Source organism: Mus caroli, unplaced genomic scaffold (genome assembly GCF_978045245.1).
Source record: "Mus caroli unplaced genomic scaffold, Mus_caroli_1 scaffold_5, whole genome shotgun sequence".
Lineage (NCBI taxonomy): Eukaryota > Metazoa > Chordata > Mammalia > Rodentia > Muridae > Mus > Mus caroli.
The window spans coordinates 73,834,076-73,853,724 of NW_028227260.1; the positions used below are offsets into that span (position 1 = coordinate 73,834,076).

At 40.9% G+C, this 19,649-nt stretch overlaps 1 protein-coding gene across 12 annotated transcripts in view; it reads left to right on the forward strand.

The window, feature by feature from the left end:
• The window catches only part of Arhgef9 (Cdc42 guanine nucleotide exchange factor 9), a 167,519-nt gene that overhangs the window by 95,464 nt on the left and 52,406 nt on the right, over positions 1-19,649 (forward strand). For all 12 annotated transcript variants that reach the window (XM_085838115.1, XM_085838122.1, XM_085838118.1 and 9 more), the window contains one exon: positions 789-968. In XM_085838115.1, the coding sequence (XP_085694241.1) occupies positions 789-968 (180 nt within the window). The remainder of the gene's footprint in view (positions 1-788; positions 969-19,649) is intronic.

Genomic DNA, 19,649 nt, shown 5'->3' on the forward strand with positions numbered 1-19,649 from the left:
AGGTCTTTTATATTCTAGGCATGTGTTCTACCACTGAACTATATCTTCATTTCCTCCTAAAATTCTTAATACAATGAATGCTGGGTACAATCTAGGCTTTGAGAAATTACCCTTGGCCGTTTAGATTATTTTTCTCATACAAGTAGTGAGAAAGCATAAGCATTTTGGAGTTTTCATTCTCTGAAGATTTTATATTGTAGTAACTTCCTTCACTAGAGCTCTATATCCCCTTATGAAAACTGAAAATGGGAATTATCTGCCTATTACATATATTTGTGGTGAGGCCTAAGCCTAGCCCCTGTATGTTCTTTGGTTGTTGGTTCAGTCTCTGAGAGACCCAAGAGTCCAGGTTAGTTGACTCTGTTAGTCTTCCTGTGCAGTTTCTGTACCCTTAGAGGCTGTAATCCTTACTCCTCTTCTTCCAAGATGTGTAGCTTGGTTTTCATGTGGGTCCTGAACAACTGGAATGGGGGCTATCCTTAAAATGGTTACATGTAGGTGGGATATGTTCTTCTAGCTGGGCTGCCTTGTCTGGCCTCAGAGGGAGAGGAAGTGCATAGCCTTGAGGAGTTGATGTGCCAGGGTCTCTGACCTGCTCAGAGAAGGGGATGGGGAGGGAAGGAGGAAGGATTGTGAGAGGGGTGACTGGGAGGGGGCAGTGTGAGGGATGTAAAGTGAATAAGTAAAAAAATAAGGAATTACCTGTCTACTTAATGGAACTGAAGTGATGCGTGCATAGGAAGCAATAGGAGGGACATCTTCACCCTGAGCTTTTCCTTTGTCTGCAGGGCTACCTGAAGCAGTGCCGAAAGAGAAGGGACATGTTCAGTGACGAGCAGCTGAAGGTCATCTTTGGAAACATTGAAGACATATACAGATTTCAGATGGGCTTCGTGAGAGACCTGGAGAAGCAGTACAACAATGATGATCCCCACCTCAGTGAGATAGGACCCTGCTTCTTAGAGCATGTGAGCATCTCCCTTTGTTCAGTTTTAAAGGATCACTAGGAAACCATGGAAGAGTGTGTGAGCTGGTTCTGGTCAGCTGTGAAGGACTGGGATGGAGGATGAGTTCTTACATGATTCTAATTTTTAATCCTTCCTCTTTAAGTTAGGAAGATTTATAACTTGTTCAGAATTACTTTTCTTTGCTGTTATACTCTTTTTTTCTCCCCAACCTTTTGGGAAGTTAGCAAAAGAATTTTTTTAAACTTCTCCTTCCCTTTTCAGTTGGGTTCAGCTTCTATGAGACCCAGGATTTGGGGAGGAATTCAACATATTCATTGCATAATTGGACAAATAAGAGAGAGCATATAGTTCTCAAGAAAGTAGTTCCTGAAAGGTATTGCAGGATGAGAACTAGAGTATGAGAAGTAGCAAGTTTAATGAAAGGAACCATGGGCTTAAAGTGAAGCAGTTAAAAATTGGGACCTGAGCCTGCAGTTACTGGCTAACTCCAGCTCTGTCCATTACACTATTTGAACTTCAATACCTTCCTAGGAGATTGATTATATGGTACTCTTTGTATAGCATGCAGCAAAATTTCAGATTTTCAGAAGGAAAGCAAATATTTAATATAAACTACCCTGTTGCTGCTGACTGGACATGATGAGCTATTGTGACCGTGGCATCATAGAGATCCCTTGATATTCAAGTTCTCCAGTGCTTGTGAAGGGCAAACTTTTCAAGTAGATCCTTCTAAGTATAGCATTCTCAGGCCTGGTGTGATAACTCTTTCCAAGCAGCCATTTCAGATAGCATTGAAGTAATTTTATAAATATTGAACATGTTCATGACCTAGTGGTTTTTCGAATGCCAAAATTATAGACAAGAAACACTCTGAGAGATCTACAATGATCATGTACAAAACTCTCGTGTGTGATGGAGTTAAGTCAGAATAAAAACGATCTTATGAGGCATTTTGCTCTTAGATATTGCATAAGAGCAGGCTACATATATGTAATTTATAGCAACATATAGTCACATGTTGGCAAAACAGAACACAGACCAGTGTCCTCAACTACAGGTTTCCCTTTACATTGTCATGTGTTATTAGAATTCTTTGTTCCTATTAGATGTCAAGTAGCTTTCTCCTATCTACGAGTTATAACAACCTAAACATGACTTCAGGTGTTGTCTCATATCCTCTAGAGAAGAATCAAATGCATTTATACCTTAATCTATTAATGTGGTTCATTTGAATTGAAGTTTTCATATGATAAATTAATGTTGCAAAACTGGGATAAATACTTGATAATGATATACCATCCATTTTAAATATTATTTTGCCTTTAAAAATTACATTGTTCATCAGTTCTAGAATGTGATTTATCAGCCTTACTTGGGCATAGGTTATATATAGGATTCCCCAATATGAATTATATATTGCAGTTATTAATTGCTTGTAGTTATGTAACTGCCATTATAATCAAGAAATAGAATATTTTTTGTCTATCACTGGACTGAAGATCTTATCCTTCTTTTAAATTTTAACCCATGGTTCCTTCAAACACTGATCTGCTTTTCATTATCATACTCTTGCTTTTTTCTAGAATGTCATATAAGTCAGGGTTCTCCACGGGCAGCTTGCATGGAGTGCTTCCAAAGGTATAAGTGCTGAGGTTTCCATGTCAGATCTAGATCCATTCCTGCAAATCCTGGGTTCAAAGTTTGTGGTATCTTCTGCAACATTTTTTCTGAATGGCACTAAGGGCAATGGCAATAGACTATATTGTTTTGGGAGTCTCTTTGACTTCCCCAACCAACAACTCAATAGGAGGTTTCCCATGCCTAGCACTGGGGTTTTTGTTAGATAGTATATATTTTGAGGGGTGGGGGAACACTGTCATAATTTAACTAAAATATCTATTATAGGATATATGTAGTATATGCATGTACACAGAAACATATCACATGTAATTTTGAGTAGCTATAAACTAATGTAATACCCTTTGCTTTATTTTTTTAAATATACTTAGTGTTGTTTATCCTTTCTCTTTCCCTCTCCCTCTGTAAAAGCTAACTCTAACCCTGGGCAAGTTTTCCTTAGCCATTTTGCCCACCTCACCCTTTATATATAGCAACTGCATCTGTTTAGTGTTCCTTGCTCCCATGGTCCCTTTTTATACTACTAGTATATGAAATTACTGCAGGTTATAGATTCACATCTACATTTTACTCATTCTTTTGTTGGATACCTACAATGGTTCCATAATATAGATTGTTGCACTCTGCACAAATCCAACAAGAGAATGAGGAAAAAACAGAAGCAGAGATACATAGACACAGAAAAGCTGGGATTTGGTTGTCTCTGTAGGAGAGCAATATCCAGGCTGCAAACATTCAGGGAGGGAAAGGGTAGACATTTTCTCCACTCACTGTTAACATTCACACTTGAAGCAGAGGAAGCCCTTGCTATCCCTCTGAGCCTCATCTAGGGAAGCCTTTGCCACTCCCATGGGTTTGAGACATTGGTGATCTTGACATGGTCAAACAATACATACATTCACTCAGGAATTCACTGGCTTCTCATATAATCCCATTTTTTATACATTCAGTATTAATCTTCATGATTAGTCCAGAGGCAGCTTGCTACAATTCTTGACACCAGGCTTTAAGGATAATGAAAAAGAAAGAACATAGCAGCTTTTTCCCAACAAAAAACAAAAGGAATCTTTTTCCAGGTTAAAGAGATTGAAACCTCAAATTACATTAAGATTAGCAGAGGAAACCAGTCTGATCAAAAGCATTTTGCTTTTCTAGGATGTGCTGACATAATTGGGCCACATCCATGCTATTATTATTGTGGGTACAAGCACACAGGAGGTGGATCCTAATTAATTCCCAATTATCCTGTCAAAAATCTCAAGGCTGGAACCCACCTTGAATAGTTGAACAGAGCCCATTGGGACTCCAGGTGGTTAGAGAAATAACCACCCAAATGGAAGAACTCATTAGTATAGGCTATGGCTTCTCCCTTGACTAGTTTTATCTACATGGACATATCAGAAATGATAACTGTTGAGTTATTTGGGTTAGGCTGTACAAAAAGCTGGGTAGCATTTTTTTTATTTATTTATAATGTTTTGTTTATAGCTGCCTCATTTGTTTATAGTATAATTGCCTCATTACCCCATTTTCTTTCCTCTTTTCAAACCCTCCCATATCTCCTTGCTCTCATCTATGGTCTCTTTTTTTATTAATTTTTACATTTATGTATGCATATATATCTTCCTAAGTACCTAAAGGCAACCTGCTAGTCTGTATATTACTCGTACGTATGTTTTCAGGGTTAGCCATTTGGCATTAGATAGCCAATTGTTGTGCTCTTCCCTGGGAAAGACTATGTCTCCAGCTCTCTGCTGTCCTTAGTTTCTTCTAGTTCTTTGTATAGTGTTGAGGCCTCATGAGCGTTCTACATTACCATGTTTACTGGTGTTGTCTTTGTTCAGCTAATGTTTAGGCTGCCATGTTGGTAAGACTTTGTGGGTATAGTTTCTGGTATTCCTAGGAAATAAAAATCTTACAGCAAATTCCAGATCCTCTGCCTTTTACACTATACTATTTATACCCCTGGTTCTGCAATGATACCTGAGCTGTAGGTACAGAAGTTGTATTATAGATATATGTATTAAGACAAAGTCCATACTCTACATTTTATTGCTTTTAGTTTTCTCTCCTGGTCTTCATCTATTGCAAAGAGAAGTTTCCTTGAAATTTTCTTTTTTCTTTTAATTTTTAAAAATTTTTAATTTTTAATTCATTTGTGCACTCCATATTCCATTCCCTGCACCCCCCCCATCCACCCTCCGACTGCTTCACATCCCACACATCCTCCCCACATACACACCCCACCTCACCTGACCTCTAAATTCCCTGTCCTTCCAGTCTCTTGAGGATTAGGGGCATCATCTCTGAATGAACACAGACTGGGAGGTCCTCTACTGTATCTGTGTTGGGGGGCCCTCATATCAGCTGTTTGTTTGGTGGTCCACTGTTTGAAAGATCTTAGGGGTCCAGATTAATTAAAACTGCTGCTCTTACCCAGGCAGTGGTGGCGCACGTCTTTAATCCCAGCACTTGGGAGGCAGAGGCAGGCAGATTTCTGAGTTCGAGGCCAGCCTTGTCTACAGAGTGAGTTCCAGGACAGCCAGTGCTACACAGAGAAACCCTGTCTCAAAAAAAAAAAAAAAAAAAAAAAAAAAAAAAAGAAGAAGAAGAAGAAAGAAAGACTGCTGGTGCTGGTCCTCCTACAAGGTCAACTCTTCTCCTTAGCTTCTTTCAGCCTTCCCTAATTCAACAATAGGGGTCAGCTGCTTCTGTCCATTGGTCCGGTGCAAATATCTGCATCTGACTCTTTCAGCTGCTTGTTGGGTCTTCTGGAGTGCGGTCATGCTAGGTCCCTTTTTGTGAGTGCTCCCCTCTGTAGCCTCAGTAATAGTGTCAGGCCTTGGGGCCTCCCCTTGAGCTGGATCCCACTTTGGGCCTGTGTCTGGACCTTCTTTTCCTCAGGCTTCTCTCCAATTCCATCCCTGTATTTCTTTCAGACAGAAATTATTATGTGTCAGAGGTGTGACTGTGGGATGGCAACCCCCATCCCTCACTTGATGTCCTGTCTTCCTGCTGGAGGTGGGCTCTATAAGTTCCCTCTTCATATTGTCTGGCATTTCATCTAAGGTCCCTCCCTTTGAGTCCTGGGAGTCTCTCACCTCCCAGGTCTCTGGTGCATTCTGGGGGGTCCCCCTGACCTTCTACCTCCAGAGGTTGCCTGATTACATTCCTTCTGCTGGCCCTCAGGGCTTCAGTTCTTTTCCCTCACCCAATACCAGATCAGGTTTCCCTCTCCCTCCCCAGTCCCCATTCTGCCTACTTTATATATATATATATATATACACACACACACACACATATATACATATATACATATACATATATGTGTGTGTGTATACATACATATATACATGTATTATATACAATATATATATGTATTATAGGTTGTAAGCTATACAGTAGACTGAGGATTAATATTCACAATATATAAAGAACTTAAAATAGAACCAAAACAAAACAAAATATGACCCATTCCATAAATGGTTCTGGGACCTGAATAGAGAATTCTCAAAAGAAGTTGGAAACTGTGTAATAGGTCTCATAAAATGTTCATGTTTCCTAGCAGTTAAGGAAATGCAAATCAATGAGATTTTATCTTACTCCAGTTGGAGTGATAAAGGTCAACAGAACTGATGACAAATGCTGGAAGAAATGTAGGGAAAAGAGAACCCTTACTCATTGTTGATGAGATTGAAAACTGGTCCATCCACTTTGCTAATCAGCATTCCTGCATGGTTTCTGCTGCAGTCCTTCTTGCCCCCAGGTTCCTGTCTGGAGTTCCAGTCCTCACTTTCCTAGTATTGGAGGAATGTTCTAAGATGAGTTCTAAGATGAAATAAACCCTTTTATTCCCAAATTGTTTTTGGTCATGCTGTTTATCACATCAGTAGAAACCATAACAAAGACAGTGTATGTATGTTTAAAACTTTTAGAACATTTAAAAATGTTTAAGATATATGTCCTCTTCTTGTACCACTATGGACATACAGTAATAGTCAAATAACAATCAAGCACTCTTTAAACATCCCAAGACATTGATTGCTGTGTTCATGAGTGGGGAGGGAAAATGAGAGTGAGACTACTGAATAGTATTGGGTTCATAGATCACATGTGAAGGAGAGGAGTGGAAAAAGAAGGAGTCATCAGGAGGGATAAAGGTGATGAGGTCATTCTGGCTAAAGGTAGACTGAAAAGACAGGAGTAAAGGAATGCAGTCAGATGATTTAAAACAGTCCCAGCTCTCAAGAACTAGAGGCAGAAACCTCACAGACTAGGCTACTCTGTATTTTGTGAAAGCCTAATAAAAGCATAAAATGGAGAGAATAAGAAGAGGAGGAAAACTAAGAAAAGAATGCCACAAAAATGTGACAGTAGGAGGGAAGGAGGAAGAGAGGGAAATGCAGAGGGGAAAAGGAGAGTTTGGGAAAGAGGGGGAGATAAAGAGAAGGAAAAGGAGAGATAAGGAATGGGAGAGGGGAAGAGGGGATAAATGGAGATAGGGTGAGGGAGATGGGAGAGCAGAGCTAGCCTGATAAATTGGCATTAGGTACTCAATAAAGGAGGAAGACAGGCTGGATGGGAATATATCATCTGAATAGCCTCTTCTCTGGTTCCTTCCTCCAGTCTCAACTCAGTGTGCCATATTGGATTCCAGATTCCTCTTATTCCTCTACCCTTCCCTGGGTAGTCATTGTGAAATCAATTTACAGATGTTGGTCTTGTTAGTGGACATTCCTTCATGGATTGGGTCACAATAGACAGTGCTCACCTTTCTGAGGTTTTTAAGTAGCTCATTTGACAGGAGTGGCCCTTCTGAGCAAGAGGTGTCTGGTGTATAGTTTGGAGTCTGTATCTGTACTCTCCTGCAGACTCTGGTTTGGACCATATTTCTACCTTGATTAGGAGAGGCAGGAGGATCATGAATTCAAGACTAACTTAGGGTATATATTAAGACCCAACTGTTAATGTATTCTATTTTTATATTTTTCAATTGAATTATTTTAAGTACTCAGAGTTCAACCCCAAAACACCAAGTACAACAGGCTATGAACATATTTTCTAACTTCTTCTGAACATTTTCTAGTCTCAAAAAACCATTAGCTCTATCCAAGCCAAGGGAAAGGAAACAGAGAATAAAATTTACTGCACACTGACTTTTTACTCTCCAAATAAAATACAGTGCCAATTTCAACTCCCCTCAGTGAATGTCAGAATAGGATAAATCCTGTATTATGTGTCATGATACTTAGAGAAAAACCTATTTGATGTTTCCATCTAAGTCTCAGAGGTGTTTTGCCTCAGTTCTATGTCTCAGGGCAGGTGGTGTTTCCATGCCTGATCCAGGCTTTAAGACATGGTATCTGAGCAATCTTTTTATCTTTATCAAAGCTCTCTTCTGTGTAATGGCTTCTTTTGTTTTTCTGCTTTTAGAATTCTTTGAGTTTTGTGTAATCTTTTGGCAAACTCTATTTTATTATGCTAGAGCTCACTAAGCTTCTTGAACCTAAATATTTGTACTTTATCCCCAGATTTGGGAATTTGTCAGCTACCATTTCGTTAACTGGGTTTCCTTTTCTTTCTTTTTGTCTGTTTCTTCTTCTGAAACTTGAATTTTGAAAACATTAGATTTCTTTATTGTATCCTGTGGATTCTGTAAACATTTTTTATTCTTTTTCCCTTTCTTGTCCTTTGTAGCAGCAAATGATCAATTGAATTCACTGACTCATTTTCTGCTGGATCTTGTCTCCCCTTTAAGCTTTGTTTAGATGTTCACTAAATGTAGTCTGTGGCTCCAAATATTTTATTTGCTCCTCTTTTGTGTCTGTTAATGTCTTCAACTTCTTATTTTGATTTTATGCTTTTTTTTTCTCATTTTCTCATTGTTAGTTGTTTATACTTGTTCCTTTAATTCATTTGACTTCTTTCAAATAATTAGTTTGGATTCTTTTTTCATTAATTAATATGTTTACATCCCAATCGAAGCTTCCCCTCCCTCCTCTCCTCCTGGTCCCTCCCTCTTACCTTCCTCCCCACCCCCCAATCCCTTTCTCCTCAGAGAAGGGTAGCCAGGTAGAATGCGTTTGGGCAGTAGATGCAGTGTCACAATGAATCCTGTCTGGGATGGTGCAGTGGTTCCATGGCTGAGTGAAAAGACTATATTGTTAATTCAGTATACTATATTGACAACAAGAGCTGTGGAACCTGCACAGAGGCTTTGAGACATTGGGGTCCTTATCTTTACAAGCGTGTCTATCAGCTAGATATCACTGTGAAATTCAATGGTAGTGAGTTTGCCTGAAAGGCCACTTTTAGACATGTACATGGTGGCAGAGACAAACTGGTTTGTTTGTTTGTTTGTTTGTTTTTCAAAGTCACAAGACCTTGGATGAGTAACAATAAGTTGTGCCAATGGAGTTTACATTTGTTTTGAGAACTTGGTTGCACATGACAGTAAGTCTAGAACAGGGGACATGTTGGGTTATCATGGACCCATGCTTGGTAGTTTATTCGGAGTCATTGAGACAGCATTCAAGGAAGATGTAGCTAAAATAACTATAGGAAATAAAGGTAGTGTCTTAGGAAACTATCAAATGTGAAAGTTTGTTGCTGGGCTGGGATGTCTCAAGTGGGAGCAGTTCAGACAGTACAGACACCTGGAAGGGAGAAATATTGTAAAGCAAGGACCTGGATAATATTAAAGCTATAGGACTCGATCCTTTGGTTAGGATAACTGTATCAGGAATTGTTTAGCTCTATTTAGGAGAATGCTTACTTAGTTCTAAGAGAACAAGGAGAGATAGAATGTATCATATACCCAGAGGATACAAAGGCAAAAAAAAATGCCTGATGCAAAACAAACTAAAACCTCTGGAGTCTTCATTGATAAAAAAGGCTGGAGCCAGGCTGCTCCTATAGTAACAGTAAGATATCTCATCAGTAGAAGCTGCTAGGACTGACAGTCTCTTTTGAAGAACTAATCACTGGGCTCTGTGACCTTGACCATTTAAGCATCTTTAGTGGTGAAAGCTGTGCTTGATGCCTTGAGTCCATGAGGTCCAAATGAAGAAACCTGTTAGATCGGCAGTTCTCAACCTGTGGGTCCCAACCTCTGTGGGGGGTCAAACAGGCTTGCCTAAAGACCTCCAGAAAACACAAATATTTACATTAGAACTCATAACTAGATCTTGGCTCCGGGGCTCCGCCGAACTTAGTCTGCAGAGGTGAGAGTGAGGACCACAGAGTCAGACAGCTTCTGGGACAGGCGGGAGCCACAGAGCCGCTGAGGCAGCACCCTTTTGGGACTGCAGACATCCGGCACCCTCCCAGCCGGAGGACAGTGATCTGCCCTGCAGGGAGCGCCATCTTGGCTCCGGGGCTCCTCCGAACTTAGTCTGCAGAGGTGAGAGTGAGGACCACAGAGGCAGACAGCTTCTGGGACAGGCGGGAGCCACAGAGCTGCTGAGGCAGCACCCTTTTGGGGCCGCAGACATCCGGCACCCTCCCAGCCGGAGGACAGTGATCTGCCCTGCAGGGAGCACCATCTTGGCTCCGGGACTCCGCCGAACTTAGTCTGCAGAGGTGAGAGTGAGGACCACAGAGGCAGACAGCTTCTGGGACAGGCGGGAGCCACAGAGTCGCTGAGGCAGCACCCTTTTGGGGCTGCAGACATTCAGCACCCTCCCAGCCGGAGGACAGTGATCCGCCCTGCAGGGAGCGCCATCTTGGCTCCGGGGCTCAGCCGAACTTAGTCTGCAGAGGTGAGAGTGAGGACCACAGAGGCAGACAGCTTCTGGGACAGGCGGGAGCCACAGAGCCACTGAGGCAGCACCCTTTTGGGGCTGCAGACATCCGGCACCCTCCCAGCTGGAAGACTGTATTCTGCCCTGCACAGGAGCCCTCTGCCTCAGGAGCAGGGAGCACATCTTGGATCCAGGACTCCTCTGAACTTAGGAACGTAGTCTGCACAGCTGAGAGTGTGCACCACAGAAGCTGACAGCTTCTGTGACCTGCCAAAGCAACACAGCATCTGGGAAAGGTCCTGTTTTCGGCCTTCTTCTTCGGCCAGGAGAAGGTCCAAACGCCAGATATCTGTACACCTTCCCTTTAAGAGGAAAGCTTATCAGCAGGGAGTGCTCTAACCACTGAAACTCAGAGGAGAGAGCCTGTCTCCCAGGTCTGCTGACAGAGGATACTCAGAATCACCAGAAGAACAACCTCTGAACAGAGACAACTATAACAACTCCAGAGATTACCAGATGGCGAGAGGTAAACGTAAGAATCTTACTAACAGAAACCAAGACCACTCACCATCATCAGGACCCAGCACTCCCACTTCACCCAGTCCAGGGCACCCCAACACACCTGAAAAGCTAGACCTGGATTTAAAAGCATATCTCATGATGATGATAGAGGACATCAAGAAGGATTTTAAAGAACTACAGGAGAACATGGCTAAAGAGTTACAAGTCCTTAAAGAAAAACAGGAAAACACAACCAAACTGGTAGAAGTCCTTAAAGAGAAACAGGAAAACACATCCAATCAGATGATGGAAATGAACAAAACCATACTAGACCTAAAAAGGGAAGTAGACACAATAAAGAAAACCCAAAATGAGGCAACACTGGAGATAGAAACCCTAGGAAAGAAATCTGGGATCATAGATGCAAGCATCAGCAACAGAATACAAGAGATGGAAGAGAGAATCTCAGGTGCAGAAGATTGCATAGAGAACATCAGCACAACAATCAAGGAAAATGGAAAATGCAAAAAGATCCTAACTCAAAACATCCAGGAAATACAGGACACAATGAGAAGACCAAACCTACGGATAATAGGAGTGGATGAGAATGAAGATTTTCAACTCAAAGGACCAGTAAACATCTTCAACAAAATTATAGAAGAAAATTTCCCAAATCTAAAGAAAGAGATGCCCATGAACATACAAGAAGCCTACAGAACTCCAAATAGGCTGGACCAGAAAAGAAATACCTCCCGACACATAATAATCAGAACAACAAATGCACTAAATAAAGATAGAATACTAAAAGCAGTAAGAGAAAAAGGCCAAGTAACATATAAAGGCAAGCCTATCAGAATTACACCAGATTTTTCACCAGAGACTATGAAAGCCAGAAGATCCTGGACGGATGTTATACAGACACTAAAAGAACACAAATTCCAGCCCAGGCTACTATACCCAGCCAAACTCTCAATTAACATAGATGGAGAAACCAAAGTATTCCACGAAAAAACCAAATTCACACATTATCTCTCCACGAATCCAGCCCTTCAAAGGATAATAACAGGAAAAAACCAATACAAGGACGGGAACCACGCCCTAGAAACAACAAGAAGGTAATCCCTCAACAAACCTAAAAGAAGACAGCCACAAAAACAGAATACCAACTCTAACAACAAAAATAACAGGAAACAACAATTACTTTTCCTTAATATCTCTTAATATCAATGGTCTCAACTCCCCGATAAAAAGACATAGACTAACAAACTGGCTACACAAACAAGACCCAACATTTTGCTGCTTACAGGAAACTCATCTCAGAGAAAAAGATAGACACTACCTCAGAATGAAAGGCTGGAAAACAGTTTTCCAAGCAAATGGTATGAAGAAACAAGCTGGAGTAGCCATTCTAATATCTGATAAGATTGACTTCCAACCCAAAGTTATCAAAAAAGACAAGGAGGGGCACTTCATACTCATCAAAGGTAAAATCCTCCAAGAGGAACTATCAATCCTGAATATCTATGCTCCAAATACAAAGGCAGCCTCATTCATTAAAGAAACTTTAGTAAATCTCAAAGCACACATTGCACCTCATACAATAATAGTGGGAGACTTCAACACACCACTTTCACCAATGGACAGATCATGGATACAGAAACTAAACAGGGACACAGTGAAACTAACAGAAGTTATGGATCAAATGGATCTGGCAGATATCTACAGAAGATTTTACCCTAAAACAAAAGGATATACCTTCTTCTCAGCACCTCATGGTACCTTCTCCAAAACTGACCACGTAATTGGGCACAAAACAGGACTCAACAGATACAAAAATATTGAAATTGTCCCATGCATCCTATCAGATCACCATGGACTAAGGCTGATCTTCAATAACAAAATAAATAATAGAAAGCCAACATTCACGTGGAAACTGAACAACACTCTTCTCAATGATACCTTGGTCAAGGAAGGAATAAAGAAAGAAATTAAGGACTTTTTAGAGTTCAATGAAAATGAAGCCACAACATACCCAAACTTATGGGACGCAATGAAAGCATTTCTAAGAGGAAAACTCATAGCTCTGAGTGCCTCCAAAAAGAAACTAGAAAGAGCACACATTAGCAGCTTGACAACACACCTCAAAGCACTAGAACAAATGGAAGCAAATTCACCCAAGAGGAGTAGACGGCAGGAAATAATCAAACTCAGGGGCGAAATCAATCAAGTGGAAACAAGAAGAACTATTCAAAGAATCAACCAATCAAGGAGCTGGTTCTTTGAGAAAATCAACAAGATAGATAAACCCTTAGCCAGACTCACTAGAGGGCACAGGGAAAGCATCCTAATTAACAAAATCAGAAATGAAAAAGGAGACATAACAACAGATCCTGAAGACATCCAAAACACCATCAGATCCTTGTACCAAAGGCTATACTCAACAAAACTGGAGAACCTGGATGAAATGGAGAAGTTCCTAGACAGATACCAGGTACCAAAGATGAATCAAGATCAGGTTAATGATCTAAACAGCCCTATATCTCCCAAAGAAATAGAAGCAGTCATTAATAGTCTCCCAACTAAAAAAAGCCCAGGACCAGATGGGTTTAGTGCAGAGTTCTATCAGACCTTCAAAGAAGATCTAATCCCAGTTCTTCACAAACTATTCCACAAAATAGAAACAGAAGGTACTCTACCCAACTCATTCTATGAAGCCACAATTACTCTGATACCTAAACCACAAAAAGACCCAACAAAGATAGAAAACTTCAGACCAATATCCCTTATGAATATTGATGCAAAAATCCTCAATAAAGTTCTTGCTAACCGAATCCAAGAACACATCAAAACAATCATCCATCCTGACCAAGTAGGTTTCATCCCAGGGATGCAGGGATGGTTCAATATACGGAAATCCATCAACGTAATCCAGTATATAAACAAACTCAAAGACAAAAACTACATGGTCATCTAGTTAGATGCGGAAAAAGCATTTGACAAGATCCAACACCCATTCATGATAAAAGTCTTGGAAAGATCAGGAATTCAAGGCCCATACCTAAACATGATAAAAGCAATCTACAGCAAACCAGTAGCCAACATCAAAGTAAATGGTGAGAAGCTTGAAGCAATCCCTCTAAAATCAGGGACTAGACAAGGCTGTCCACTTTCTCCATACCTATTCAACATAGTACTTGAAGTCCTAGCCAGAGCAATTCGACAACAAAAGGAGATCAAAGGGATACAAATTGGAAAAGATGAAGTCAAAATATCACTTTTTGCAGATGATATGATAGTATATATAAGTGACCCTAAAAATTCCACCAGAGAACTCCTAAGCCTGATAAACAGCTTCGGTGAAGTAGCTGGATATAAAATTAACTCAAACAAATCAATGGCCTTTCTCTACACAAAGAATAAACAGGCTGAGAAAGAAATTAGGGAAACAACACCCTTCTCAATAGTCACAAATAATATTAAATATCTTGGCGTGACTCTAACTAAGGAAGTGAAAGATCTGTATAATAAAAACTTCAAGTCTCTGAAGAAAGAAATTCTAGAAGATCTCAGAAGATGGAAAGATCTCCCATGCTCATGGATTGGCAGGATCAACATTGTAAAAATGGCTATCTTGCCAAAAGCAATCTACAGATTCAATGCAATCCCCATCAAAATTCCAAATCAATTCTTCAACGAATTAGAAAGTGCAATCTGCAAATTCATCTGGAATAACAAAAAACCTAGGATAGCAAAAACTCTTCTCAAGGATAAAAGAACCTCTGGTGGAATCACCATGCCGGACCTAAAGCTCTACTACAGAGCAATTGTGATAAAAACTGCATGGTACTGGTATAGTGACAGACAAATAGACCAATGGAATAGAATTGAAGACCCAGATATGAACCCACACACCTACGGTCACTTGATCTTCGACAAGGGCCCTAAAACCATCCAGTGGAAGAAAGACAGCATTTTCAACAAATGGTGCTGGCACAAATGGTTGTTTTCATGTAGAAGAATGTGAATCGATCCATTCCCATCTCCTTGTACTAAGGTCAAGTCTAAGTGGATCAAGGAACTTCACATAAAACCAGAGACACTGAAACTTATAGAGGAGAAAGTGGGGAAAAGCCTTGAAGATATGGGCACAGGGGAAAAATTCCTGAATAGAACAGTAATGGCTTGTGCTGTAAGATCGAGAATTGACAAGTGGGACCTCATGGAACTGCAAAGCTTCTGCAAGGCAAAAGACACCATCAATAAGACAAAAAACCACCAACAGATTGGGAAAGGATCTTTACCTATCCTAAATCAGATAGGGGACTAATATCCAATATATATAAGGAACTCAAGAAGGTGGAATCCAGAAAGTCAAATAACCCCATTAAAAATGGGGCTCAGAACTGAACAAAGAATTCTCACCTGAAGTATACCAAATGGCAGAGAAGCACCTGAAAAAATGTTCAACATCCTTAATCATCAGGGAAATGCAAATCAAAACAACCCTGAGATTCCATCTCACACCAGTCAGAATGGCTAAGATCAAAAATTCAGGTGACAGCAGATGCTGGCGAGGATGTGGAGAAAGAGGAACACTCCTCCATTGTTGGTGGGATTGCAAGCTTGTACAACCACTCTGGAAATCAGTCTGGCGGTTCCTCAGAAAATTGGACATAGTACTACCGGAGGATCCAGCAATACCTCTCCTGGGCATATATCCAGAAGATGTCCCAACCGGTAAGAAGGACACATGCTCCACTATGTTCATAGCAGCCCTATTTATAATAGCCAGAAGCTGGAAAGAACCCAGATGTCCCTCAACAGAGGAATGGATACAGAAATTATGGTACATCTACACAATGGAGTACTACTCAGCTATTAAAAAGAATGAATTTATGAAATTCCTAGCCAAATGGATGGACCTGGAGGGCATCATCTTGAGTGAGGTAACACAATCACAAAGGAACTCACACAATATGTATTCACTGGTAAGTGGATATTAGCCCAAAACTTAGAATATCCAAGATATAAGATACAATTTGCTAAACGTATGAAACTCAAGAAGAATGAAGACCAAAGTGTGGACACTGTGCCCCTTCTTAGAATTGGGAACAAAACACCCATGGAAGGAGTTACAGAGACAAAGCTTGGAGCTGTGTTGAAAGGATGGACCATCTAGAGACTGCCGTATCCAGGGATCCATCCCATAATCAGCTTCTAAACGCGGACACCATTGCATACACTAGCAAGATTTTGCTTAAAGGACCCAAAGATAGCTGTCTCTTGTGAGACTATGCAGGGGCCTAGCAAACACAGGAGTGGATGCTCACAGTCAGCTATTGGATGTATCACAGGGCTCCCAATCGAGAAGCTAGAGAAAGTACCCAAGGAGCTAAAGGGATCTGCAACCCTATAGTTGGAACAACATTATGAACTAACCAGTACCCTGGAGCTCTTGTCTCTAGCTGCATATGTATCGAAAGATGGCCTATTCGGCCATCACTGGAAAGAGAGGCCCATTGGACTTGCAAACTTTATATGCCCCAATATAGGGGAATGCCAGGGCCAAAAGAATGGGAATGGGTGGGTAGGGAAGTGGGGGGCGCTATGGGGGACTTTTGGGATAGCATTGGAAATGTAATTGAGGAAAATATGTAATAAAAAATATTAAAAAAAAAAGAACTCATAACTATACCGACATTAGTAATGAAATAGGAGTAAAAATAATTTTATGGTTGGGGGTCACCTCAATATGAGAAACTATATTAAAGGTTAGAGCATTAGAAGGTTTGAGACCCACTGGGTTAGATTCTCGTGTCAAGCATGTGATGCAAGACTATAGGAATGGAATATGCAGGGAAATGATACTGATCGTCCTACCCCTCTGTGGGGTGATTCTTTTTCTTCTACTATATTATACCTTCATAAGTAAATTCTTGAACTCTTCCGTAGTTATATTTGTTCCAGATGTTGCGTAATTGTTAAGTTTTGTTAGGAAAAAAAGAGAGGCTGGCATCTCCTACTGTACCATTTTGCTGATGTCCTGTAACCAAAAATTGGATTTGAAGTATTTAATGATTCTTGCTATTATTATAAATGGTATTTTATTAAAAACTCAACTTTCTGAAGTTAGTGGCTATATAGAAATATAATTTATGTTTCCTTTTTCCTTTTCATTTCTTTTTTTTATTCTTTAATCCTTTTTTATGGTCCAGTCTTCATCCCCCTCCTGGTCTGCCCGAAGACCTCTCCCCATCCCATACCTTCTACCCACCCCTACCCATACTTCACCAGACCTCCCCATTCCCTGAGGCCTCAAGTCTCTTGAGGGTTAGTTGCATCTTCTCTCACTGAAGCCAGACTAGGCAGTCCTCTACTCTATATGTGTCAGGGGCCTCATATCAGCTGGTATATTCTGCCTGGTTGGTGCTCAGTGTCTAAGAAATCTTGGGGGTCCAGGTCAGTTGAGACTGCTGGTCTTCCCATGGGGCTGCCCCCCCTCCTCAGCTTCTTCCAGCTTTTCCCCAATTCAACCACAGGGGTCCCTGACTTCTGTCCATTGGTTGGTGCTAGTATCTGCATCTGACTCTTTCAGCTGCTTGTTGGGTCTCTCAGAGGGCAGCCATGCTAGGCTCCTGCCTGTAAGCACACCACAGCATCAGTAATAGTGTCAGGCCTTAGAGCCTTCCCTGGAGCTGGGTCCCAATTTGGGCCTATTACTAGACCTCCTTTCTCTCATGCTCTTCTCCATTTTTGTCTCTATAGTTCCTTCAGACAGAAACAATTCTGGGTCAGAGCTGTTGACTGTAGTATGGCAGCCCCATCTCTCCACTTGATGTCCTGTCCTCCACTAGAGGTGGACTATATAAGTTCCCTTTCCCCAACGGAGAGCACTTACTTCATCCAAGGTCCCTCCCTTTGAATCCTGAGAGACCTCCCAGGTCTCTGGTACATTCTAGAGGGTCCCTCCTCCCCCATCTCCTACCTCATGAGGTTGCCTGTTCCATTCATTCTGCTGGACCTCAGGACTTCACTTCTATCCCCCTCTGTGCCAATACCTGATCATGTTTCTCCCTTCCCTTCCCTGTCCCCACTCCTACCCAGGTCCCTCTCACTTCCTCTGTCCTTTCCACTTCATTATTGCTTTCTTCTCTCTCCAAAGTGGGATTGAGGCATCCTCACTTGGGCCCTTTGGCTTGTTAACCTTCTTGAGTTCTGTAGATTGTGTCCTGAGTATTCTGTACTTTTTTTGGCTAATATTCACTTATTAGTGAATACATACCATGCATGTCCTTTTGGGTCTGAGTTACTTCACTCAGGATGATATTTTCTAGTTCCATCCATTTGCCTGCAAAACTCATGATGTCATCATTCTTAATAGCTGAGTAATGTTCTGTTTTGTGAATGAACCACATTTTCTGTATCCAAGCTCAAGTCCAAGTGTATCAAGGACCTCAACATAAAACCAGATACACTGAGTCTAATAGAAGAGAAAGTGGGAAAGAGTCTCATACCCATGGGCACAGGGGGAAATTTCCTAAACAGAACTCCAATGGCTCATGCTCTAAGATCTAGAATTGATAAGTGGGAACCTCATGAAACTGGAATGCTTCTGTAAGGCAATGGACATAGTCAATATGACAAATCAGCAACCTACAGATTGGAAAAAAGTCTTCACTAACCCCACATCCTATAGAGGGATAATATCCAAAATATATAATGAACTCAAGAAGCTAACCACCAAAAAACCAAACAACCCAATTAACAAATGGGGTATAGGACTAAACCAAGAAGTCACAACTGAGGAATTTCGAGTGGCTGAGAAGCACCTAAAGAAATGTTCAAAGTCCTTAGTGATCAGAGAAATGCGAATCAAAATGACCCTGAGATTCCTCCTTACACCAATCAGAATGGCTAAGATCAAAACCACAGGTGACAACACATGTTGGAGAGGATGTGGAGGAAGAGGAACACTCCTCCATTGCTGGTGGGATTGCAAACTGGTACAACCACTCTGGAAATCAATCTGGAGGTTCCTCAGAAAATTGGAAATAGATCTACCTGAAGACCCAGCTATACCACTCTTGGGAATATACCCAAAAGATGTCCTACCATGCCTCAGGGTCACGTGTTCTACTATATTCATAGCAGCCTTATTTGTGATAGCCAGAATCCACAATGTAGTTCTACTTAGTTTGGAAGTAACTATGTAGACTACCCTGGACTGGAGCTCACAAAGATTTACCTGCTTCCGTCTCTCCAGTGCTAGAAGTAAAGATGTGTGCCGCCACACGGAGCTGAAATATTTTTAATTCACTTTTTAATTAAAATATAATTATCTCATTTCTTCCCTTCCCTGTCCTCTCTCCAAGTCCCCCCATGTCCCTTCTCCCCAACACATCCCATGCCTCCTCCCAATTAATTTAATGGCTTATTTATTATTGTTGTTATTACATATATAAATAAATGTTACATATATAAATAAAAACTATGTAAAAACAGCATGCTAGATTGGTTTAGTGTAGCTTACATGTATGATTTCAAGAATGACTACTTTTTATTGGACAACCATTTAGAGGGCTCATTCTTAGGGGAGGCTAATTCTCCCTCTCCCCAGTCATCAGCTGCCCATTGCTTTTTGCCTAGCGGCAGGAATCTATGAGATTTCTCCATTCCACCTTGTCTTGTCTGTTGATAACATTTTTTTCAGTTCTTTTTTGGGCAGCCATATTATTATGTGTCATGGATGAATATTCCCTGTCGTTTCTAGGAGACACATTCTCACAGAAGACTTAATGGC